General features: G+C 48.6%; 1 protein-coding gene across 1 annotated transcript; it reads right to left on the bottom strand.

Annotated features, from left to right (window-relative positions):
* Positions 1-2682: 2682 nt before the first annotated feature.
* EEF1G (eukaryotic translation elongation factor 1 gamma) lies at positions 2683-24680 on the bottom strand. The gene is made up of 10 exons (XM_039358449.1): positions 24562-24680; positions 21726-21884; positions 20436-20499; positions 19664-19806; positions 17069-17212; positions 15922-16051; positions 11586-11772; positions 6097-6269; positions 5877-6001; positions 2683-3017 (listed from the first exon to the last, which is right to left on the bottom strand). Exons 1-10 carry the CDS (start codon positions 24574-24576, stop codon positions 2859-2861), a joined length of 1299 nt encoding a protein of 432 aa, XP_039214383.1. The 5' UTR covers positions 24577-24680; the 3' UTR covers positions 2683-2858.
* Positions 24681-25439: the final 759 nt, after the last annotated feature.

Genomic DNA, 25439 nt, shown 5'->3' with positions numbered 1-25439 from the left:
CTCACTGTCAGGAAATTTCTCCTTAGTTCCAGGTTGCTTCTCTCTTTGATCAGTTTCCAACCATTGTTTCTCGTCCTTCCCTCTGGTGCTTTGGTGAACAACCTGACCCCCTCTGCCTTGTGGCGGTCCCTCAGATACTGGAATACTGCTATCATGTCTCCCCTGTTTCTTTTTTCCTTAGACTAACCAGGCCCAAATCCCATAGCCGTTCTTCGTATGTTTTAGTCTCCAGGCCCCTAATCATCTTAGTTGCTCTTCTTTGGATTTTTTCCAAACTCTCAACATCTTTTTTGCGATACGGTGACCAAAATTGGCTGCAGTCTTCCAGGTGTGGTCTCACTAGGGTTTTATAAAGCAGTACTAATACTTTGTGTGATCTTGATTCTATGCCTGTTTATACAACCCAGGATTGTATTGTATTGTCCCTCTCACAGTTGCTCTTTTTAAACCGGGTCTCGCCCAGTCTGCATTTGTGCCTTTGGTTTTTCCTGCCTAAATGTGAGACTTTTGCTTTTCTCCACATTGAAACTCATTTCATGAATTTACTCCAATGCAGAATTTAATAGATAACAGAAAAGAGGTGGAAGGGACCTTGGCGGTCTTCTAGACCAACCCCCTGCATAGGCAGAAGAGCCTATACCATTCCAGACAGATAGCTTCCAGTCTCTTCTTGAAAACCTCCAGGATTAGAGCACTCACAACTTCTGGTGGCAAGCTGTTCCACTGGTTAATTGTTCTGTTAGGAAATTTCACCTTAATTCCAGGTTGCTTCTCTCCTTGATTAGTTTCCACCCGTTGTTCCTTGTCTTGCCTTGTTCTGGTGCTTTGAAAAATAAGTTGGCCCCCTCCTCTTTGTGGCAGCTCCTCAAATACTGGAATACTGCTATCCTGTCAGTCCGTCTCTTCATAAACTGGACATACCCAATTCCAGCAACTGTTCTTTATATGTTTTAGCCTCCAGTCCCCTGATTCTTTGTTGCTCTTCTCTGTACTTTTTCGAGTCTCAATATCTTTTTTACATCGTGGTAACCAAAACTGGATGCAGTATTCCAGTGATGGCGAACCTTTTAGAGCAGTGGTTCTCAACCTTTCTAATGCCGCGACCCCATAATACAGTTCCCCATGTTGTGGTGACCCCCAACCACTTATATATCACCAGGTGCCAGGGGCGTGGCCAAAGAAAAGGGGGAAAAATGGCAGACAGCCTTGTTTGGCGACCCCCGTGAAATGGTCGTTCGACCCCAAATGGGGTCCCGACCCACAGGTTTAGAACCACTGTTTTAGAGACTGAGTGCCCAAACTGCAACCCAAAACCCACTTATGCATCGTCAGGTGCCGGGTGGGTGTGGCCCATTGAGTGGGTGTGGCCCATTGAGTGGGTGTGGCTGCGGTGGTAACGGCAGACTGGGTGGGACTAAAAAGTTCAATCAATCAATTCCAATTTTGCAAGATTTTTTTTTCCCGCGAGAAGTTGAAATTGACTGATTGATTGAACCTTTTTTATTTTTTGCACACGGCGACGGAGGCCCAAAGCGAAAAGGTTTTTATAAAACCCAGCGGAAGGCCTAAAACTGGGGTGACGGCGCGTGCCCACAGAGAGGGCTCTGAGTGCCGCCTCTGGCACCCGTGCGATAGATTCGCCACCACTGATATAAGCATTATTTTGCTCACAAGACAGATCTCATCATGATTGGCTGCAAATAGATGCACAAGCTTCTAAATTTTGGACCTGCTTTGCAAAGGGAAGCGAAGCTATTATTGTTGGAATCCATTTATCAGTGTTCAACTACGGGGGATTGTGTGTGTTTTTGTCCTTTTTTTAATTCACGTTTTTTTTTTAAACATTTCGGTCTAGTATTGTTGTGTCTCGGTTTAATTGCCTTGGGTTTTGTATTTCAATCTTTAGAACAGTGGTTCTCAACCTTTTTAATGCCGCGCCCCCCAACTGGTCGTAAGTCGAGGACTACTCAACTGGTGCAACACCGTTTGCAGACTGGGACTTTTGGCGGGCTCAGCAGGGCAGAGACGGCCTGGACAATTCCTATTGGCTTTTGAAAGCCAATAGAATTAGACTCTATTCAAGAGAGTCCATTCTATTGGCTTTCAAAAGCCAATAGAATAAAAGGGAGGAGCACAGCTAAGGAAAAGGGGGAAAAAATGGCGGACTGCGTTGTTTGGCGACCCCCGTGAAATGGTCCTTCGACCCCAAATGGGGTCCCGATCCACAGGTTGAGAACCCCTGCTTTAGAATAAAATAAAATTGTAGGGTCTTTAAGGGAGCTACAGCCACACGGAGAGAAGTTAGTAACACAGTGGTTAAGTGAATCCGGCTTCCCCGTTCACTTTGCTTGCCAGGTCCCAAAAGGGGATCACGTGACCCCCCCCCCCGGGACACTGCAACCGTCATCAAGTTCATGCCAGTGGCCAAGCCTCTGAAGTTTGATCACGTGACCCTGGGGAGGATGCAAAGGTCATAAACTTGTGTCAAAAGGCCCAAAAGTCGCCGTTGTAACTTTGAACGGTCCCTAAATGAACTGTGGTAAGCCGAGGACCACCTGTAAAGACGCACCAGAAATCCTGGTCTTCATCCCCCCCCACCCGTCCCTTTCCAGCCCAGGTGCGAAGCCCCACCCCTCTTTCCACCTGCAAGCAGATGCAAACAAAAATTTAAAAAAAAAAGGATAAATTAATGCGCTCAGGATTTTAATGCACAGCTTAGAATGTTCTGCTGCCTGAGTCGGTCTTCTGTTTAAACTTTTGTCTTCCTCAACAGCGGCGGTGGTTAGCCGCTCCAGAGAGGTGTCCCTCATCGTGTCCGTATTTGGGGGAGGGGGGGGCCCTGGCGTCGCCCGGCTGCCTCATTTGAAGATCTTGCCTTGGTTGAACGCTTTGCCGACGTGCTTGAAGTCGCCTTCCCAAGTGAAGTACTCCTTCACCAGCTCCTTGCACTCCTCGGTGTCCGGGTCCACCTTCCGCCAGGTGTAGGATTCGTAGTCCACTTGCCAGTCAGGGCTCAGCTGAGGAACAAGATGGAGGAGAGGAGGGCGTGAGGAGGGGGGAAGAAGGGGGAATGCGCCCTGCCCTGTCTTGCTGAGAACCCTCACAAAGGCAGAAGTGTAACACTGGGGCTTGCTAACCAGTGGAACAGCTTGCCACCAGAAATTGTGGGGCTTGTCTGAAATGGTGTAGGTTCTCCTGCTTGAGCAAGGAGCAAGCAAGATCCCTTCCAGCTCTATTCTATTCTATTCTTCATTCCATTATTCTATTCTATTCTGTTCTCTATTCTGTTCTCTATTCTATTCTTAATTCTATTCTAATTCTATTCTTCATTCCATTATTCTATTCTATTCTGTTCTCTATTCTGTTCTCTATTCTATTCTTAATTCTATTCTTCATTCCATTATTCTATTCTATTCTCTATTCTATTCTCTATTCCATTATTCTATTCTATTTTATTCTATATTCTATTCTTCATTCCATTATTCTATTCTATTCTCTATTCTATTCTATTCTTCATTCCATTATTCTATTCTATTCTATTCTATTCTATTTTATATTCTATTCTCTATTCTATTATTCATTCCATTATTCTATTCTATTCTCCATTCTATTCTATTGAGCCCAAATTTTCCACTGCTAAGCGAGACAGCTGTTAATTGAAGTTTTCCTCCCTTGCTAATTGTTAAGCAATTTCACTGCTTAATTTAATTTAAATGGTATAAATGGGATAGTGCAGGGGTAGGCAACCTTGGCTCTTTTATGACTGGTGGACTCCAACTCCCAGAATTCCTGAACCAGCCATGGCTCAGCTTGGAATCCTCTCCCTTTCCCCTCAGCATGGCTGGCTCAGGAATCCTGGGAGTTGAAGTCCACCAGTCATAAAAAGAGCCAAGGTTGCCTACCCCTGTCCTAAGTCCTCCTGTTCTAAGCAGTGAGCCTCCTAGACCAGGGGTTGGCAACCTTGGGCCCTTCATGACTCGTGAACTTCAACTCCCAGAATTCCTCAGCCAGCATGTCTCCGCTTGGAAGCCTCTCCCTTTCTCCTCAGCGTGGCTGGCTCAGGAATTCTGGGAGTTGAAGTCCACGAGTCATAAAAGAGCCAAGGTTGCCTATCCCTGGGATAGGGTCTCCTGCTTGAGCAGGGGGTTGGATTAGATGACCTCCAAGGTCCCTTCCAACTGTGTTCTTCTGTTACTTAGTTCTTAAATGACTCAGCCAGTTGTTAAGCAAAGCTGGCTTCCCCCACTGACCTTGTTTCTCAGAAGGTTGCAAAAGGGAATCGCACGACCCCAGGGACACTGCGACCGTCATCAATGTGAGCCATTTGCCAAGTGACTGGATTTTGATCACGTGACCCCGGGGAGGCTGCAACTGTTGCCAAGTGTGCAAAACGGCCATAACCCACATTTTTCCCCAGTGCTGTTGTAACGTCAGTCATTCAACGAATGACGGCAAGTGGAGGACGATCTGTACTTGTTCTGGGTTAACGGCAACGTTTGCTCTCAGAGCAACATGGTTTGATCCCGGCTTAGAAGGCTGGAAGGAAGCTCGACCCCAGGCCTAAGAAACCGTTGGGATTGTTTTGCTCGTGGCCCCAAGAAGTGAAGGGACCAGGACACAGGACACAGGCTTGTTGGCAAAGTAGATGTAATGGCTTCCCTGGACGCTGGCTGGGGCACGGAAGGGCTGCCTCCGGGGAAGTTATTACAGTAGCAGCAGCAGCAGCGTGAGATCCAGTATTTTTGGGCAGAGGCGGAAGAGAAGAAACAGCCAGGATCATCACGGTGCGTGAGTGGAATGGATGCCCTTTGGGGCTGTGCACACAGCCCTTGAAAATGCCTCTCTGTGGAAGAGAGGACCCCATCCACAGCTGGCACGCCCAGCCCCTCCCTCCCAGTATAGGTTCTGGAAGTTTCGTAAACCGTGTCGGGCCACCAACGGCAGATCCCTCTTTTAGGGGGAGTTGCTCGGACATCCCCCCTGAATTGTACCTGAAGAAGGATGAGAGGGACGAAAGGAGAGGAGAGAGAAAAGAGTAAAGAAGGGGAGAAGGAAGTAGGAAGGTTGGAGGAGAAGTGGGGAGAAAGAGGAGGGGAGTGGTGAAGGAAAGAGGAGAGGAAGAAGAGGGAAGTAGAGAAGAGAAGGGAGAAAGAAGGTAGAGAAGAAGGAATGTGGATACAGTGAAAGGGGAAATGGGCGAGCAACACCAAAAGGCATGTGTATGTATGCATTTCATTTTATTAAAAGTATCTTATATATGAATGTTAAAAGAATGTATGTTAAGAGATCAACCCCGACTGCTCTTTAGAAGGCCAGATCCTGAAGTTGAGACTCAAATACTTCGGCCACCTAATGAGAAGGAAGGACTCACTGGAGAAAGGCCTGATGCTGGGAAAGATGGAGGGCAAGAGAAGAAGGGGACGACAGAGAATGAGATGGCTGGATGGAGTCCCTGAAGCAGCAGGTGTGAACTTCAATGGACTCCAGAAAATGGTAGAGGACAGGAAGACCTGGAGGAACGTTGTCCGTGAGGTCGCGATGGGTCAGATACAACTTCGCAATTAACAACAACAACAAGAACAACATGGGGGAGAGCTTGGAAAAATAAAAAATTATTTTAAAAAAAAAAGATCCTTCTTTTAGGGAAAGCTTAGTGAGCCCAGAGACCTTTTCTCCCTGTTTAAGAAGTAGAAAAAGTTCTGGTGGTTGCGCTTATCCTCTAACCCAGGGCTCAAATTCTAGTCCTGATGATGTTCCCTAGTTGGGTAATGAAACGTCTGCAAGAAATTCACCAAGCTCAGACAACTCCTTGGGCAACAGCCACCCTCCGCTGCGCTTCCCTGGTTTTCCCTCTCGCACGGCCTGTCTGGACTCACCGGGAAGGCGAGCTCCTGTCCGCGGAAGACCCAGACGCCGGAGATGCTGCTGTCATTGTTGGTGCCGAAGAGGATGACGGACGCGAAGGCGTTCTTGCGCAGTTTGTCCAAACGTTGGAACATGCCTGTGGCAAGAAGCAAAGAGGGTGGATTAAAGGTCGGGCCAAGCCTGTAGCATAATAAAAAAAAAGCGGGGGGGGGGGGTTGGGGGGGAGCTTACCAGTGATAAGGTTGCAGCTCATGAAAGTCTGGGCCAGCTCCTCCGGAAAGCGGTATTCTGCGTACCAGATGGACCAGCCGCCTTTGTCGAAGTGCTCCCAGAAGTGGGGAAGGGCCACTTTCAGGGTATCTTCGTTGGAATACTTTCGCTTAAATTCGTCCATGCTGAAGGGGCTGGGGGGAAATGAACAAGAGGGCTGCAGCATAAGAAAAGCAGGAGGGAGGAGGGAGGCGCTGGGGGGAAATGAACAAGAGGGTTGCAGCATAAGAAAAGCAGGAGGGAGGAGGGAGGGGCTGGGGGAAATGAACAAGAGGGCTGCAGCATAAGAAAAGCAGGAGGGAGGGAAGGGCTGGGGGAAATGAACAAGAGGGCTGCAGCATAAGAAAAGCAGGAGGGAGGAGGGAAGGGCTGGGGGAAATGAACAAGAGGGCTGCAGCATAAGAAAACCAGGAGGGAGGAGCTGGGGGGAAATGAACAAGAGGGTTGCAGCATAAGAAAAGCAAGAGGGAGGAGGGAGGGGCTGGGGGGTAATGAACAAGAGGGCTGCAGCCTAAGAAAAGCAGGAGGGAGGAGCTGGGGGGTAATGAACAAGAGGGCTGCAGCATAAGAAAAGCAGGAGGGAGGAGAGGCACGCCTGGATATTCTCGCCGCCTTTTCCTATCCCCAGCTTTCAAAGGGGAAGCTTCAGGACAGGCAGAAAGGTGAAAAGCCAGCTATCCTGGTCCAGGGGAGGGGGGGCAGACCAATAAGCGTGGTTCCCTATCTTGGGCAGCCAAGGGCTGATCTGGAGCATGATCTAGACCAGGGCTTTTCAACCAGTGATATGGGCACCACCTGTGGTACATTGGCACCTGACAGGTGGTACACGACCATCCTAGAAAAGTGAATAGAATTAGACTCTATTCAAGAGAGTCTATTCTATTGGCTTTCAAAAGCCAATAGTATAAAAGGGAGGAGCACAGCTAAGGAAAAGGGGGGAAAAAATGGCGGACTGCGTTGTTTGGCGACCCCCGTGAAATGGTCGTTCGACCCCAAATGGGGTCCCGACCTACAGGTTGAGAACCGCTGATTTAGCGCATTAGGTCTTGCAGGGGGTTATTTTGGGACGACAATTTAATACCATGATTTGATAATAATATTGATTTTGCTCAGTGTTTGAGAAACATTGTGGGATGTGCTCCAACTGCCTTTTAAAAACACATTTCTGTATACAGGTAATCCTCGACTTACCGCCACAACTGAGCCCAAAGTTTATGTTGCTAAGTGAGAAATTTGTTAAGTGCGTTTTGCCCCGTTTTACAACTCTTTTTTTGCCACATTCGTTAAGCGAATCACTGCAGTTAAGTTAGTAAAGGGTGGTTAAGTGAATCTGGCTTCACCCCGTTGATTTTGACTGTCAGATGGTCGCAAAAGGGGATCACGGGATGCTGCAACGGCCGTGAGTGTGAAAAATGGCGATAAGCCACTTTTCTGGGTGCTATTGTAACTTCGGTCACTAAGCAAACTGCTGTTGTCGAGGTCTCCCTATAGATGCTGTGTTTCTCAACCTTGATCATTTTAAGGCATGTGGACTGCAACTCCCAGAATTCCACAGCCAGCAATGCTGGCTGTGGAATTCTGGGAGTTGCAGTCCACATGCCTTAAAATGATCAAGGTTGAGAAACACTGCTGTAGAGCAAAACATCTCTCCAGGATTGGCACGGGAGGCTCAAACACTCCCAAAGTAGAAATACGTTGCACCACTGGAGAAGGTTTTGCAACTGGGCTAATAAAATACCAGCCAGAGCTTCCGGGGTTTGCCTGTAAACCAGCTCCCTTAGACTACAACACCCATCATTTCCAAGCCACTGGAGAGGAACAGGCTAGCAAAACCACTCTCTGACCAGCCCTTTGCAGCTTCTCAGCGGGAGTCGTGAGCCCAGCCGAGACTGGAAACATGGCCAGCTCAAATTTTGACTCATTCCAGGATGAAACAGCGAACGGAAAACAGGTTTATCCAGAAGGGAGAAATTTGGGTGGGTGAAACCAAATGAGCAGAGAAGGAGCCTTCTTTTTCACCCTCAAGACTCTTTCCTCTACTCTATAACCAAGATGGACTAATATATATGTGTGGTGCATGTGTGTGTGCGTGTGTGTGTATGTTTGTTTATATAGATGAATAAAAGTCTTGCCATCGTTTTGTGTAAATGGACACTTTTGGAAGCTAGATGGCAGATGGATAACCTTTGTTGTGGTTTTTCTCTGCACACAATGGCATACATTAAAATGAAATTCCGATGTGTGTGTTTTGGGTGTTCTATTATATATGCTGTTGTATTATTGCTGCTATATTATTATTGTTATACCTGGGATGGTAAACGTGGTCTTTTTCAAGACAGGGCATCAGAATTTCATTTTAATGTGTGCCACTGTGTACAGAGAAAAAAAAGATAATAAAGGTTATCCATCCATCCATTTATCTATGTCTATCATCTATCAATATATCTCTACCTACCTACCTTCCTACCTACCTACCTAATCTCTCCCCATCCATCCATCCATGGAATCCAGTAGTTCTCAATCTGTGGGTCGGGATTCCATTTGGGGTCGAACGACCATTTCACGGGGGTCACCAAACGCAGTCCGCCACTTTTTTCCCCCTTTGCTTTAGCTGTGCTCCTCCCTTTTATCCTATTGCCTTTTGAAAGCCAATAGAATAGACTCTCTTGAATAGAGTCTAATTCTATTGGCTTTCAAAAGCCAATAGGAATTGTCCAGGCTGTCTCTGTCCTGCTGAGCCCGCCAAAAGTCCCATTCTGCAAACGGTGCTGCACCAGTTGAGTAGTCCTTGACTTCTCTCTCTCTCTCTCTCTCTCTCTCTCTCTCTCTCTCTCTCATCTCTATCCATCCATCCTCTCTCTCTTCTGCTTGGTAGAGGAGTGGGGGAGAGGCCAGAGGAAGGTTACTTGTCTGAAAACAACTCAGCTCCTGTGCTGAGCTGATCCTGGATCACAGGACAAGCTTGTGTGGAGCAACAGCTGAACCGCAAAGCAGCCAGCATAAATGAAATGCTGCACCTCGGGGTCATCATCCTGTTTTGCAGAGAAGGGCCTCCCCCCCCTCCGCCCCCTTCAAGAATCTGCTCCCCGGCCCCTCCTCCTCCTCCAGTTGCAAACAGCAGCTGACGCCCCCCCAAATGGAGTTCACCCATTCCTAGGGCAGGAACAAAGTTTGTTGGGGCAGGAGAGGGCCTCTCCCACCCAGTCCCTCCCCGAGGGAAGCAGCCCAACTGGGCCCGCTGCCACCTCTGAGCCCGACAAACAAGATCCCCCCCCCTTGCGTGGGCAGCCGACGGGGTGCTCTACCGCCACCTCGTGGCTAATTGCTGGGAGCCCAGTTTCTCCTTGGCACAAGTGAAAATGGAACCAAGGAACAGCTGTGGGGGTCTCGGTGGCTTGGGGGGGGGGTCTTTCCTTACCAGGCTGGGCAGCTGAGGTTAGGGCAGGATTAAGGAAGACCGGCCTGGACCTTTGCAGTGGGTAAGGCTTGCCATCTAATAAATGGGCACCGTTAATTCCAGCCCTTTGGAGGGGGTGGCGAGAAACAAAATGGGTGCCGTGTGGTGCAGGCGAAGGGCATCTGTCGTTGCTTAAACCTGGATGGATTTCGGACCTCTGAGCAGAGATGGGCAAACGGTGGCCCCTTTAGGACTTCAACTCCCAGAATTCCTGAGCCAGCATAGCAGAGTCCCCCAGATGCTAAAGGGGTCGCAGTTCCCCACTCCTGCTGTGAAAGGCTTAAGGCAGGGGTAGTCAACCTTGGCTCTTTTATGACTCGTGGACTTCAACTCCCAGAACTCTTGAATAGAGTCTAATTCTATTGGCTTTCTAAAGCCAATAGGAATTGTCCAGGCTGTCTCTGCCCCGCTGAGCTTGCCCAAAGTCCCAGTCTGCCAACGGTGCTGCACCAGTTGAGTAGTCCTCGACTTACGACCGGTTGGGGGGGGGGTCGCGGCATTAAAAAGGTTGAGAACCATTGCTATAGATGTCCTTTGCAGTGCAGGCAGTCCTCAACTTATAACTGGTTATTTAGCAATTGTTTGAAGTTACATCAGAATACAGGTAGTCCTCGACTACAACTGAGCCCCAAATCTGTGTAGCTAAGTGAAGACATTTGTTAAGTGGGTTTTGTCCCATTGTACAACTTGTCTCGCCACATGTTATTAAGTGAATCGCTGCAGTCGTTAAGTGAATCTGGCTTCCCCACTGACGTTGCTGGTCAGGTCGCAAAAGGGGATCACGTGACCCCGGGACACAGCAACGGCCCTAAGTATGAGTCAGTGGTCAAGCATCTGAATTTTGCTCATGTAAGGCTGCTGCAACGGTCCTAAGTGTGAAACATGGTCCTAAGTCACATTTTTCAATGCCGTTGTAACTGTGAACGGTCACAACCTGAATTTGAAAGTTTGAGGGCCACCCCTCCTGAGCTCACATAACCAAACTCTGGGAAGTTGACAACTGGGCCGCAGACTCCCGGGATGTTTTAATGAAAACCAGCACTTCTGATTTTCAGCAAAAACTGCACCTAGAGCGAACCCCTGGTTTGCTTAATGACTGTGGCAGTTGCTTAACGACCGCCACAAAAAAGATTACAAAATTGGGCTTATCACGTGACTGATAAGAGCATCACGAATTTTGATTGCAATGGACAGGCTCCATTATATTGGTAAGTCCAGGGATACCTGTAACACCCCACACCTATTCCGGATTTTCGTTTCCTCCTTAAACCTTTTCATTGTGGTTTTGAGTGTGGCTCATCTCTAGGTATTTAGTGTTTATTTAATTTAGTTTTATCTCTTTATGTGTCTATTAAATGCAGGAAGCGTTGCATGTACCCAGCAGACAATAGCATGTAAGGTGATTTGCCCTCAAGAGAACGGGGAGACACACAAAATATTGTTTTCTTTTCGTTGCACGCTCAGCAAATCTAAAACAAGTTTCCAGGTTGAAAACTAGTTTTTTTCAGAGGGAGCACCTCCCTTTTAGATAGATAAGAGTTTTTGACATACAGGTTGTCCTCAATTTACAAAAATGAGTTATGACCATTTTTCACTTACGACTGCTGCAATATCCCCGTGATCCCCAGACTGACTGAACAACTGTGCGACTAACGTAACAACTGCAGTGATTCACTTAAGGACTGGGGCCAGTAAAACGGGGCAAAACTCATTTAACAGCTGACTTGCTTAGCAGTGGCGAGCGTGGGATTGTGAAGGGGGGAAAAATGATTTTTTTTTGGATGTATGCCTAAAATTACGACGATGGCACTATTTTTTTTTTTTAATGTAGCCAAATTCAGTCCTGACTTCCTGGTTGCTTCCACATTGTGGAACCAGCCAAAGAGCATTGTGGGACATGTTCCATGTTAGCCTGAACACCCGGACTGGGAGTCACCCCATTCTTTTTGGACTCTGCAGCGCCCCCCCTCCAAACAATTGGGGCTCCCCTTACCTTTTGGGGAGGTGAGCAAAGGGGTCTTTGGATTTGGGCTCGGCGGCCAACGCCTGTTCACACTCATCTAATTCCTCTTCCGGTTCCACCTTCTTCTCTTCTTTCTTTTCTGCTTTCTTCTCCTCCTTCGGCGTTTTCTCTTTCTTGGAGGATTCCTTCTTAGGCTGATTCTCTGCAAACTTCTTGGCTGCAAAGCCACAAGGAGACAAAGGAGAAAGGGACGGGATTCAGGGTTTCAATGCCGGCGTGTCAATTTCTGGCCTCTTGAAGCACTAAAGCAGCGTTTCCCAACCTTGGATTTCAACTCCCAGGATGCCCGCCCCCCCCCTCCGCCAGCTGGAATTGAAGTCCACTCGTCTTGAAAGGGCCAAGGTTGGGAAACGCTGCATTAAAACCTCTGATAAAAAGGTCAGGGAATCCATCAAACCTGAACTCACAAAAATCCAGAAATGGGATCGACAGTAAATAACTACACCCTTAAACTTGGGATTTTTATAGCACTTTAGAGCAGTGGTTCTCACCCTTTTTAATGCCGCGACCCCCCCCCAACCGGTCGTAAGTCGAGGACTACTCCACCGGTCGTAAGTCGAGGACTACTCAACCGGTGCAGCACCGTTTGCAGAATGGGACTTTTGGCGGGCTCAGCAGGGCAGAGACAGCCTGGACAATTCCTATTGGCTTTTGATAGCCAATAGAATTAGACTCTATTCAAGAGAGTCTATTCTATTGGCTTTCAAAAGCCAATAGAATAAAAGGGAGTATCACAGCTAAGGAAAAGGGGGAAAAAATGGCGGACTGCGTTGTTTGGCGACCCCCGTGAAATGGTCGTTCGACCCCAAATGGAGTCCCGACCCACAGGTGGAGAACCATTGCTTTAGAACATGTGTTATTTGGCATTCCAGTTACTCAGAAGCCCCCAAAATGGCAACGCGAGTTCATGCAAACTTAGAATAGAATAGAGCTGGAAGTGACCTCAAAGGTCTTGTAGTCCAGCTTCCTGCTCAAGCAGCATAACTACCATATTGCAATCCATTTTTTTAATATTAATTTTAGAAGTCTCACGCAGCTTTCCCCCTCTGCTCAAGCACGAATGGCTTTAATAAGCATGCATCTTTCTGCTATCAGATTGCTGTGTTCTCGTGATCTTCTTCACTGTTTATTTTATTGTTCTATTCTTTTATTTCTGTTCCGCTTACACTCTTTTCGCTGCTTCCCTTTTATTGTTGTAAAATGCCTAGACAGCAGCCCCACGGGGAGATAATAAATTTAACAAAATAAATACATGTATCTGCTAATGGTCATTCAAGCAGCTTAATTCAAAAGATCTCAGAGGAGGAGGGAACTTCCAGCTATCCAGCATCTTCACCAAGTAAGCCACGGCGTGGGGGGCATTTGATCAACTGCATTTGCAGAAAAAGGAGCAACGTTTTCAAAAGTAGAGTAGCAAGGCTCGAGATGGGCTACAGGCTGAACCATATAATAATAATAATAATAAAGTTGGAAGGGACCTTGGAGGTCATCTAGTCCAACCCCCTGTTCAGCTAGGAAACCCTATCCCATTTCAGACAAATGGCTGTCCAGTCTCTTCTTAAAAACCTCCAGTGCTGGAGAATTCACAACTTCTGGAGGCAGGTTGTTTCACTGGTTAATTGTTCTAACTGTCAGGAAGTTTCTCCTTAGTTCTAGTTTGCTTCTCTCCTTGATCGGTTTCCATCCGTTGCTTCTTGTCCTGCCTTCAGGCGCTTTGGAGAATAGCTTGACTCCCTCTTCTTTGGGGCAGCCCCTGAGATACTGGAACACTGCTATCATGTCCCCCCTCATCCTTCTCTTCATTAAAGTAGACATACCCAATTCCAGCAACCGTTCCTTATGTGTTTTAGCCTCCAGTCCCCTAATCATCTTTGTTGCTCTTCTCTGGACTCTAGAGTCTCAGCATCTTTTTTACATCGTGGTGACCAAAACTGGATGCAGTATTCCAAGTGTGGCCTTACTAAGGCCTTGTAAAGTGGTATTACTACTTCACTTGATCTTGATTCTATCCCTTTGTTAATGTAGCCCAGCACTACGTTGGCTTTTTTGGCAGCTGTAGCACACTGCTGGCTCATATTTAAGTGATTGTCCACTAGGACTCCGAGATTCCTCTCACAGTTACTACTATTGAGCAAGGTACCACCTATGCTATACCTGTACATTTGGTTTTTCTTGCCTAAATGTAGAACCTTACTTTTTTCACCATTGAATTTCATTTTGTTAGATAGCACCCAGTGTTCAAGTCTGTCCAGATCCTCCTGTATCTTAAGCCTGTCTTCTGGAGTGTTGGCTATTCCTGCCAGCTTGGTGTCATCCACAAATTTGATGAATTCCCCATCTATCTCCTCATTGATGAAGATGTTGAAGAGCACTGGGCCCAGAACAGAGCCCTGGGGCACCCCACTACACACTTCCCTCCATGTAGATGCAGTTCCATTGAGGACCACACGCTGAGTACGGCCGGTCAGCCAGCTACGAATCCATGTAGTGGTGATGCTGTCTAACCCACATTTTTCTATCTTATCGAGTTAGTAGGTTGTGATCTACTTTATCAAATGCCTTACTGAAGTCCAAGTAAATTATATCCACAGCATTCCTCTGATCCACTAATTTTGTCACTTGGTCAAAGAATGCAAATAAGGTTTGTCTGGCATGATCTGTTTCTGACAAACCCACGTTGGCTTTTAGTAGTGATTTTGTTTGCCTCTAGGTGTTCGCTGATTTGTTGTTTGATTATTTTTAAATGCAGGGGGCCCCTTCAGGAAATGTTTGAAAGGCCCCCAATTTTTGAACCAGCCCACCTTTCAGCAAACAGAGCGAACATGAAATGGGACACTTTGCTTCTTCGTGTTCTAATTTTAGTCCTGGAAGTTGCAGAGCCAAAGTCAGAAATGGACAGGGAAAAGCATGCTATTCCTTCCACAGTCTAAGCTTATTTATTTTCCCAAGGTAGTCCTCGACTTGCAACCGCAACTCGGCGCAACATTTCTGTTGCTAAGTGAGACAATTGTTAGCTGAGCTTTGCCCCATTGTACGACCTCTCTTGCCACAGCTGCTAAGTGAATCACTGCAGTTGTTAAGTTAGTAACACAGTTAAGTTAACTCAACTTCCCCGTTGACTTTGGTTGTCAGGAGGTTGCAACGGGTGGTCACATGACCCGGGACATGGCAACTGTCATAAATACGAGCCAGTTGCCAAGCGTCTGAAATTTTGAACACATGACCCTGGGGGATGCCGCAACGGTTGTTAAGTCTGAAAAAAGGTCACTTGTTTCAGTGCCGTTGTAAGCTTGAACACTCAGTCACTAAATGAACTGTTGTTATGTCGAGGACTACCTGTAAAGCAGGGGTCCCCAAACCCTAGGGCAAGGATAGTCAACCTTGGCTCTTTTATGACTCATGGACTTCAAGTCCCAGAATTCCTGAGCCAGCTTGAGGGAAACTTTGGCCCCCTCATGACTCGTGGACTTCAACTCCCAGAATTCCTGAGCCAGCCTGGCTCAGCTTGGAAACCTCTCCCTTTCCCCTCAGCGTGGCTGGCTCTGGAATTCTGGGAGTTGAAGTCCACGCGTCATGAAGGGACTATAGTTCCCCCATGCTAGCTCAGGAATTCTGGGAGTTGAAGTCCACGAGTCATAAAAGAGCCAAGGTTGCCTACCCCTGGTCTAGGAGGCTCACTGCTTAGAGCAGGAGGACTTAGGCCAGGGGTCGGCAACCTTGGCTCTTTTATGACTCGTGGACTTCAACTCCCAGAATTCCTGAGCCGGCATGGCTCAGCATGGAAACCTCTCCCTTTCCCCTCAGCATGGCTGGCTCAGGGATTCTGGGAGTTGAAGTCCACGAGTCATAAAAGAGTCAAGGTTGACTACCCCTGCCCTAGGCCATGGGCAGTTTGGAATCGGGTTGCGAAAGCGGCAAGCTCGCAACTCCATTTGCGTGAGCGCTGGGCATTCTCTCTCATGCGTGAAACTCCACTTGTGTGAGTGGCACGTGCGAGTGCTACCGCTCGAACAAATGGAGCTGCGTTTGTGAGTGCCTGCCGCTCGTACGGAACCATTTCCTCCCCCGCGGTCTGCAAATGTTATAAAGGATGAAAAAACAATTCTGCACTACGGATTCCTACAACAGTAGGGGGTTCTTGCTGTCTTTCCAAAAAACTGGAACTAATGGGAAGGAATTAAGCTACGCTAAGCGCAGGGCTGGTGTGAGCTGCTCGCAACAGATCCCAATCTGCCACTGTCCCTTTTCCAACCTGGACAGACATTGAATGGCCATTTCAAAGAGAATCACGGGTGAATTTCCTGACCGTCAAACTGTGCCATCTTCTCACACAGCTTCAAGTCCCCCAGGATGGCCTTGAACTGGGGCTGGTTGATGCAGGTCACAAACCAACGGTTCACATTTTCGTAAGGCTGGCGGAAGGGGGGCTCCAGAACCTGAAAAAAAAGGAGAAAAGGCAGGAAACGGCTTAAGCCATACGCAATCGGTTTCTTTCAAGATGGACTAGGCCAGTGGTTCTCAACCTTTTTAATGCCGCGACCCCCAACCGGTCGTAAGTCGAGGACGACTCAACCGGTTGTAAGTCGAGGACTACTCAACTGGTGCAGCACCGTTTGCAGAATGGGACTTTTGGCGGGCTCAGCAGGGCATGTTCAACCAGCTGTCCAGATCTTCCACACTGTTCTTGGACTTGGTGAAACGGTCCCTTTTCCTTTCACACAACCTCAAAATTGGGATGGTGAAAAATGAGGGCTACCTGGTGCTCTCTGCGGACATTTCATTGCCTACGTGTAGAGCAGTGGTTCTCCACCTGTGGGTCGGGACCCCATTTGGGGTCGAACGACCATTTCACGGGGGTCGCCAAACAACGCAGTCCGCCATTTTTCCCCCCTTTTCCTTAGCTGTGCTACTCCCTTTTATTCTATTGGCTTTGGAAAGCCCATAGAATAGACTCTCTTGAATAGAGTCTAATTCTATTGGCTTTCCAAAGCCAATAGGAATTGTCCAGGCTGTCTCTGCCCTGCTGAGCCCGCCCAAAGTCCCAGTCTGCAAACGGGGCTGCACCAGTTGAGTAGTCCTCGACTTACGACCGGTTGAGTGGTCCTCGCCTTACGACCGGCTGGGGGTCGCGGCATTAAAAAGGTTGAGAACCACTGGTTTAGAGTCATGAAACATCTGCAAGGAAACAAGCAAGCTCAAATGTTCTCCTTCACTGATGAAAAATGAGCTGTCAAGCCAGGTCGCCATGCTTTAACCCTGCACTCTTTGGTGCTGATTCAAGGGAGGCCCTGCTTATAGCCTCTTATCCTCGGGGGACAATTCCTCACATGGGGGGGGGGGAAGGAGGAAATGCCCAGTCCTGCTCTTTCTCCTCCAGCATTCCCAAGCACTCAGCAGCCCTCGTTCCTCCGCCCCCCCCCTCCGGACTTCCTCAGCCACCTACAGAGATTCACCTGCTTGTAAAGCCAGAGCAGAGTGCAGACCACTGTGATGTCCGCCAGGGTAATGCGCTCCCCGACCAAAAACGTGCAAGTCTTCAGGTGGGAATCAAGTAGGCTCAGGATCCGTTTCACTTCCTCCTTGGCGTACTCCGTAGCCTGCAGGGGGAGCAAAAAAATTTAGGGGGGTCACCCCTAGGGATTGAGGGGGCCAAAATAGAAATCCCAAAGCATGCCGCCCAAAGGCGGTCAAAAGCCCGAGGGCCTTTCCAGGAATATAAAACAAAGCCAGTTGAACGTATGAAACGGGCTGCAAAATATAATCAACTTCTGTTTTCAAGTAGAGGAGGTTTTCGAGTCACGACCACGACCAGAATTTCTGTTGCTAAGTGAGACAGTCGCTCAGTGAGGTTTGCCCCATTTTACAACCTTGCCACGATTGTTAAGGGAATCTGACTTTGCAGAAGGTTGCAAAACGGGATCGCGTGACCCCGGGAGACTGCAACCGTCACAAATACACGCCAGTTGCCAAGCACCCAAATTTTGGTCACGTGACCACAGGGATGCCGCCATGGCCGTGTGAAAAACAGCCATTACGCACTCTTTTCAGTGCCGCTGTAACTGGTCGCTAAACAAACTGTTGTAAATTGAGAACTACGTGTGCAGGTAGTTCTTGACTTATGACTGTAATGGAGCCTGCCCCATTAAGGTCGCCAATTGTGATGGTTGTAAAGCAAGTCACCCAGGAAACCAATTCGATTTTACCACCCTTTTTTGCAGTTGTAAAGCAAACCCTTTGTTCATTATGGGCCGGCGTTGCCAAATCCTGGTTGCCCGTACAACTGTGGTAAAATGCAGTCATATGACTGAGGGACACTGCAAACGGTTGCAAAAGCAGGCCGGTGACAAGACACCTGACATCTGGCCATGTGACCGTGGGTGTGTTGTGTCCCCCAGCTGCCAGAAGAATTGGGTTGTAAATAGCTACAGGAAGTCCTTGACTTACAACTACCTGCTTCGGGACTGTTTGAAGTTATGATATGTCAGGGAGGTCCGTTGTAACTTCAGTCACCAAGCAATTAGTTGCAAGTCAAGGACTTCCTGTAGCTATCTACAGGTAGTCCTCAATTTATGACCATAATTGAGGCCAAAGTTTATGTTGCTCAGGGAGACATTTGGTGAGTTTTGCTCCATTGTACGACTATTCTCATCACATTTGTTAAGTGAATCACAGAAGTTCTGAAGTTATTCACACGGTTGTGAAGAGAATCCGGCTTCCCCATGGATTTTGTCAGAAGGTCGCCAAAGGGGATCACGTGACCCCGGGAGGCTGCGACCGTCGTAAATGTGAGTCAGTTGTCAAGCGTCTGAATTTAAGTCATGTGACCATGGGGAGGCTGCAATGGTCGCTAAGTGTGAAAATGGTCACAGGTCACTTTTTCCAGTGCTGTTGTAACATCGAACGGTCACTAAGTGGAGGACTGCCTGTTTTCTGAACTTCATGACCAGCGAAATGCAGGCCTCTCTCCAAGCAAAATGATTTCTGCCCCCTTCCAAAGTTTTTTAGTTGCTTGGGAAATACCAGCAGACCTCAACATACAACCATAACGGAGCCCAATATCTCTGTTGTTAAGGGAGACATTTGTTAAGTCAGTTTTCCCCAGTTTTCCGACCTTTCTCGACACAGTTCTGAAGTGAATCACTGCAACTGATAAGTGAGCAACCCGGCTGTTAAGTGAATCTGCCTTCCCCCGTTGACTTTGCTTGTGAGAAGGTCGCAAAAGGGGATCGTGTGAGCTTAGGACACGGCAGCAGTCATAATTTTGGAGCAGTTGCCAAGCGTCTGAATTCTAATCACGTGACCATGAGGATGCTGTAACGGTCGTTAAGTGTGAAAAATGATCACAAGTCACTTTTTTCAGTGCCGTTGTAACTTTGAAAGGTCGCTAAATGAACTGCTGTCAAGTTGAGGAATACCCTAGGACAGGGGTAGGCAACCTTGGCTCTTTTATGACTCGCGGACTTCAAGTTGCAGAATTCCTGAGCCAGCATGGCTCCCTTCCCCCTCAGCATGGCTGGCTCAGGGATTCTGGGAGTTGAAGTCCACCAGTCATAAAAGAGCCAAGGTTGCCTCACTCTGGCCTAGGCCGCTTTCTGACTTGTGGACTTCAACTCCCAGAATTCCTGAGCCAGCATGGAAACCTCTCCCTTTCCCCTCAGCATGGCTGGCTCAGGAATTCTGGGAGTTGAAGTCCACCAGTCATGAAGGGACTATAGTTCCCCCATGCTGGCTGAGGAATTCTGGGAGTTGAAGTCCATGAGTCATAAAAGAGCCAAGGTTGCCTACCCCTGTCCTAAGTCCTCCTGTTCTAAGCGGTGAGCCTCTTAATCCAGGGGTAGGCAACCTTGGCTCTTTTATGACTCGTGGACTTCAACTCCCAGAATTCCTGAGCCAGCACGGCTCAGCTTAGAAATCTCTCCCTTTCCCCTCAGCATGGCTGGCTCAGGAATTCTGGGAGTTGAAGCCCACGAGTCATAAAAGAGCCCAGGTTGCCTACCCCTGCCCTAGGACCTCCTGTATCTTCTTCAATAAGATTGGAGTGCCCTTACCTGCTTGTTATATTGCATTATGCCAAGCGTGGGGAAGACCCAGGTGCTGGCTGGAGGCACGATGTCGCTGTCAGCGAAGCTCACCCACTGGAGGACCTGGGCAGCTGCCTCTTGAGTTGTACCTCGCAGTTCTTCGTTGCTGACTGGCAGAGGAAAAACCGGGCCATTAAGAGAACCAACCACCCAAAAGAACACACTGGCAACTTTCATTAAGCCAGAGTTTTCTGAATTTCCAATCCAAGGAGTTAAGGGCCATCCTAGTTGAGAATCATGGGAGCAGATGTCTATCAGATCCAGACCTTCTCCAGCTTTAGGAAGTAAACTAAAATTTGAGCTTTCTTGAGGGATGAGGGACTTCACCCCTAGAAGAATTTTCAAGGTTTTTTTTATTACTCCAGAGCAGTGGTTCTCAACCTGTGGGTCGGGACCCCATTTGGGGTCGAACGACCATTTCACGGGGGTCGCCAAACAACGCAGTCCACCATTTTCCCCCCCTTTTCCTTAGCTGTGCTACTCCCTTTTATTCTATTGGCTTTTGAGAGTCAATAGAATAGACTCTCTTGAATAGAATAAAAGGGAGGAGCACAGCTAAGGAAAAGGGGGGAAAAATGGCGGACTGCGTTGTGTGGTGACCCCCGTGAAATGGTCGTTCGACCCCAAATGGGGTCCCGACCCACAGGTTGAGAACCACTGCACTAAATGAACTGTTAACTAGCTGTAAACCTGGCCCAATGGCTTTGGATAAAACTGACAAGCAGAGACTTATACTTACCGTAGTGTGCGATGGCGTTGCTCTCAAATATGCAAAATCCGTCATCTCCTTCGAAGGCCGGAACCTACATAGGGGGAGAAAGTGCCTCTCTGAGCAGACAAGCGGGGGGCTCTCCTCCAAAGAGGTCAGCAGGTCCCATCCACAGCGGTGCTTCTCAACCTCAGGACTGTTAAGCCACGTGGACTTCAACTCCCAGTACAGCTTAAACTTGCTGAGATTGTGAAATGTCAATTTAAACTACGAGAAGTCGCCTATCCTTAAAATTCTCTCAAAGTGGATAACCGGCAACCCAATGGGTACTGTAGCTGTGCAGATCTTATTGTCAGAAAGGCTTTTAGGATATTTAAATAAAAATCTAGGGAGCTGCAACTTAATTTCCCACAATCCCCAAGAAGCGATAACGTTGACCGGAAACCGCTAGTGTTCTAAATCTGGAGGAATGTTTCTCAACTTTTGCTACGTTCAGATGCGGATGCCCAGAATCCCTCAGTCATGGCTGGCTGGGGAATTCTGGGCAACGAAGTCCACGCATCCTAAAGCCATCCAGGTTGAGAAATAGTGATCTGGAGGACACAGCATTGGCTCAACAAGAGCAGCTCTTGTTCATTGTTGCGGCACTCGCTCACTTATGTTAACTGGAGGGGTGCCCCAAAAAGGAAGCTGGCTTGTTCTGAAGATGCACTAAGTCTGCTGGATACACGGATCATCACCTCCCAAACCGTGCGAGGCTAGTCCTGGTCCAGCCCCCCCCCTTTTTTATAGCCAAGCCCCAGGCACGTAGAGCCTGTTTGGCCTAGTGCAGGGGTAGGCAACCTTGGCTCTTTTATGACTCGTGGATTTCAACTCCCAGAATACCTGAGCCAGCTGTGCTGGCTCAGGAATTCTGGGAGTTGAAGTCCACGAGTCATAAAAGAGCCAAGATTACCTACCCCTGGCCTAGTGGTTAAGGCACTAGGGTAGAAAACAGGAGACCGTGAGTTCAACCCCCCCCCCCTTAGCCAGGAAAGCCCGTCATTCTTTCAGCCCAGCCCACCTCCTAAGATTGTTGTTGTGGGGAAAATAGGAGGAAGGTGTGTCAGACAAGTTTATCACCTTCAGTTATTTGTAAAAATAAAGGCAGGATACAAATGAATGAATGAATGTTCACAGCTCTAGCCAACTATCTCCTGAAAACTAGCAAGAATCAAAGCCACCCATTACAAACATCTCTCATTCTATAAAAAAAATCCCAGAACTGTAATGCCATGGCGTAACTCGAGTTAGACAAAGGGGGAAAAAAAAGCCGCTCACCTTTCCAACTGGGAATTTTTTCAGAAATTCAGGGGTCTTGTTGGTCTGCCCGAAGTGGAACTGGGGCGGCGTGGAGAGGACTTTGATCTTGGCCCCACTATACTGAGCAGCAATGAGGGCTTTGAATGCCCGCCAGTTCTCGGGGTAAGTGTAGAGAGTCTGCAAGGGAAGCAAGCAGCGATGGGTTACGGGTTTTCCAAGAAGGGAGCCATAACTTAATATGCTAGGTCAGTGGTTCTCAACCTTTTTAATGCCGCTACCCCCAACCGGTCGTAAGTTGAGGACTACTCAACCGGTCGTAAGTCGAGGACTACTCAACTGGTGCAGCACTGTTTGCAGAATGGGACTTTTGGCGGGCTCAGCAGGGCAGAGACAGCCTGGACAATTCTTATTGGCTTTTGAAAGCCAATAGAATTAGACTCTGTTCAAGAGTCTATTCTATTGGCTTTCAAAAGCCAATAGAATAAAAGGGAGCAGCACAGCTAAGGAAAAGGGGGAAAAATGGAGGACTGCGTTGTTTGGTGACCCCCGTGAAATGGTCATTTGACCCCAAATGGGGTCCCGACCCACAGGTTGAGAACCACTGTGCTAGGTCCTTTTTTCCAAGTCTTCATCGATTTAATCAAGCCTGTGTACAGCAACCAACTGCAGTTGGAAGCCTCGGCTCTCTGCATTGATTTGTTCAACTGATAGGGTCACCCTCTTGGCAGGTGACTCTGCAGTTGTGGTGGCCAGTGGACCTTCCTACTGCAAAACAGACAGCACCATCAGAATGCAACGTCAGCAGAAGGTCCATGATCTCCTACGAAATTCTCCATTGACCTGTTTAGGTCTTACCCGCTCTTTTCTCCAGGACCGACACCCACCAGGTCCCTCTCCTCCCTGGCCTAGAACACCTTACAATGCACAGGAAATCTTCACTTGAACCATGCAATCATGGCTTGATGTTCTGCCTGGAAAAGCCTTTTTCAACTTAAAACATTTCTGGGTGCAAATTTCAGAGCCATCTCGCCACAACATCGCCTTATCTCAGAATAACACAATTAACAGAGTTGGAAGGGGAGGCCTTCTAGTTCAACACCCACCCACCCACCCAAGCAAGCTATTATATACTGTCCCAGACAAATGGCTGTCCAGTCTCTCCTTAAAAACCTCCAGCGATGGAGCACCCACAACTTCTGGAGGCAAGTAGTTCCACTGGTTAACTGTTCTATATAGGAAATTTCTCCTCCGTTCTAGGTTGCTTCTCTCCTTGATTAGTTTCCATCCGTTGCTTCTTATCCTGCTCCTAGAGAAGGGGTCTTCAAACTCGGCTTTTATGACTCATGGACTTCAACTTCCAGAATTCCTCAGCCAGCGTGCCTGGGCTGAGGAATTCTGGGAGTTGAAGTCCATGAGTCATAAAAGAGTCTTGAAGACCTCCGCCCGAGAATCTCCTAAAATCAAGAGCTTCCACCCAAAAGCCTGGCTCTCTCCAACCCAGTGGTAGGCAACCTCAGCTTTTATGACTCGTGGACTTCAACTCCCAGAATTCCTCAGCCAGCGTGCCTGGCTGAGGAATTCTGGGAGTTAAGTCCACGAGTCATAAAAGAGTCTTGAAGACCCCCGCCCTAGAATCTCCTAAAATCAAGAGCTTCCACCCAAAAGCCTGGCTCTCTCCAAGCCAGGGGTAGGCAACCTCGGCTCTTTTATGCCTCGTGGACTTCAACTCCCAGAATTCCTGAGTCAGCTATGCTATGCTGACTCAGGAATTCTGGGTGTTGTAGTCCGCGAGGCATAAAAGAGCCGAGGTTGCCTACCCTCGCTCCAAGCCAACCTGGGTGCAAATCCAGGGCCACCTTCATACATCTCTTAAAATCAGGATCTTCTGCTCAACAGCAGGGCCCTCCTGAGCCAACACCTAGCACCCCAAAATCCAGCACCCCCCAACATGTAAAACATCTCCACTGGAAGACAAGGAACTGACGCTGGACCCAGCCGGTTGGCACCTATTTCTGGTTCCAGCAGCACCAGCAAGGCAAGTTAAGAGATGCTAGAACCCATCATCCTGCCCATTCATTTCTGAGTGGCCCAAAGGCCAGGAAACCGCCCATTCCTGCTCTTCATCACCAGGCACCGAGGGACGACTGCCTCTAAAGCTGGAGGCTCCACTCAGCCACCCCCTCACCCTCTTCTGCACCACTGCTGCAGGCAGATTCTCTTCCACCCCCACAAAATATGCCCCAAATAGCTTAATTTACGAGTTGGGGGGGGGACTCTCTCCTCTTTCATCTGAAGCCAATGCAGAGAGAAGGCAAAATGCTGGTTTGCCTTCCTCCCACGTGTCAAGAGAAAAAAAAGCAGCGCAACCCCCATCCACACAAACACTAGACCACCCGTGCGTTTCTCCACCGTGTCAACTTTAAGAAGTGCGGACTTCAACTCCCAGAGTTCCCCAGCCAGCTATGCTTCTGCTATGCCGGCTGAGGAACTCTGGGAGTTGAAGTCCGCGCCTCTTAAAAAGTTGACGTAAGGTTGAGAAACTCGTCCGAGACAGCTCGGACTACGGCTCCTATATGGCGTGGCCGTTGGGCCGGGACGTATGGGAGGTGTGGTCTTGGTCGTTCGGGTCCGTTTAAACCCCTGATGCGCGTGGCAAGGGAAGAGCGGAGCAGCCTGACACTCCCCCTTTCGGGCTCTGCCGGCCCGCCTGGCCTCATCCATCACTGGCGAGACTCCCCGCTGCAAGGCCCTCCCTCGTCCCTTCCCAGCCCCGGGCTCCGGAGCCGCCACCACCCTCTCGGTAACCGGATGGAGGCGGATGAACTCTAGGCCTCGACGGGAACCGCAAGCTCACCCCGGACACCGCCATCTTAGCGAGGAGAGGAAAAGGAGGAGCGTCGCGCCAGACGGCCGTAAAGCAAGTAGGGGGAGGGGGGAGGAGAAGGAGGAGGAGAAATCCGAAGGCGACGAAGCGGTTACGTCACTGTTGAGAGGCGGAGCCCTGCAGTGACGGGCGGGCGGATGGAGCGCGAGAGCGTAGTGACTTAAAAAAGGATAGAGAGATTTTCTCCTAGAGAAGTCAGTTTCTGCTTTCCTCTGCTTTCCTTGATTTTAAACCAAGGGCCTTTCAACTTGGCCACTTGGAAGACTTGTGGACTTCAACTCCCAGAATTCCCCAGCTAGCCATAAGGAACTCTGGGAGTTGAAGTCCACAAGTCTTGAAGTTGCAATTTTGGAGACCCCCCCCAGTTTAAACATTGGTTTAAACCAGTGGTTCTCAACCTTTTTAATGCCGCGACCCCCAACCGGTCGTAAGTCGAGGACTACTCAATCGATCGTAAGTCGAGGACTACTCAACTGGTGCAGCACCATTTGCAGACTGGGACTTTTGGCGGGCTCAGCAGGGCAGAGACAGCCTGGACAATTCCTGTTGGCTTTTGAAAGCCAATACAATTAGACTCTATTCTATTCTATTCGAAAGCCAATAGAATAAAAGGGAGTAGCACAGCTAAGGAAAAGGGGGGAAAAAATGGAGGACTGCGTTGTTTGGTGACCCCCGTGAAATGGTCGTTCGACCCCAAATGGGGTCCCGACCCACAGGTTGAGAACCACTGGTTTAAACCTTGCTTTCCTCTGGAATTGGTCGCGGCAAGGTGAAAATTGCAAAGGTCTGCAGTAAGCGTGCCTGAGCATTTTAAATCCACCTTAAATGGCCAGAGTTTGTCTCCCATC

Source organism: Crotalus tigris, unplaced genomic scaffold, assembly GCF_016545835.1.
Source record: "Crotalus tigris isolate CLP2741 ecotype Arizona unplaced genomic scaffold, ASM1654583v1 scf7180000019021.11574027:1482141, whole genome shotgun sequence".
NCBI lineage: Eukaryota > Metazoa > Chordata > Lepidosauria > Squamata > Viperidae > Crotalus > Crotalus tigris.
This window is presented reverse-complemented; position numbering and strand designations above follow the sequence as displayed.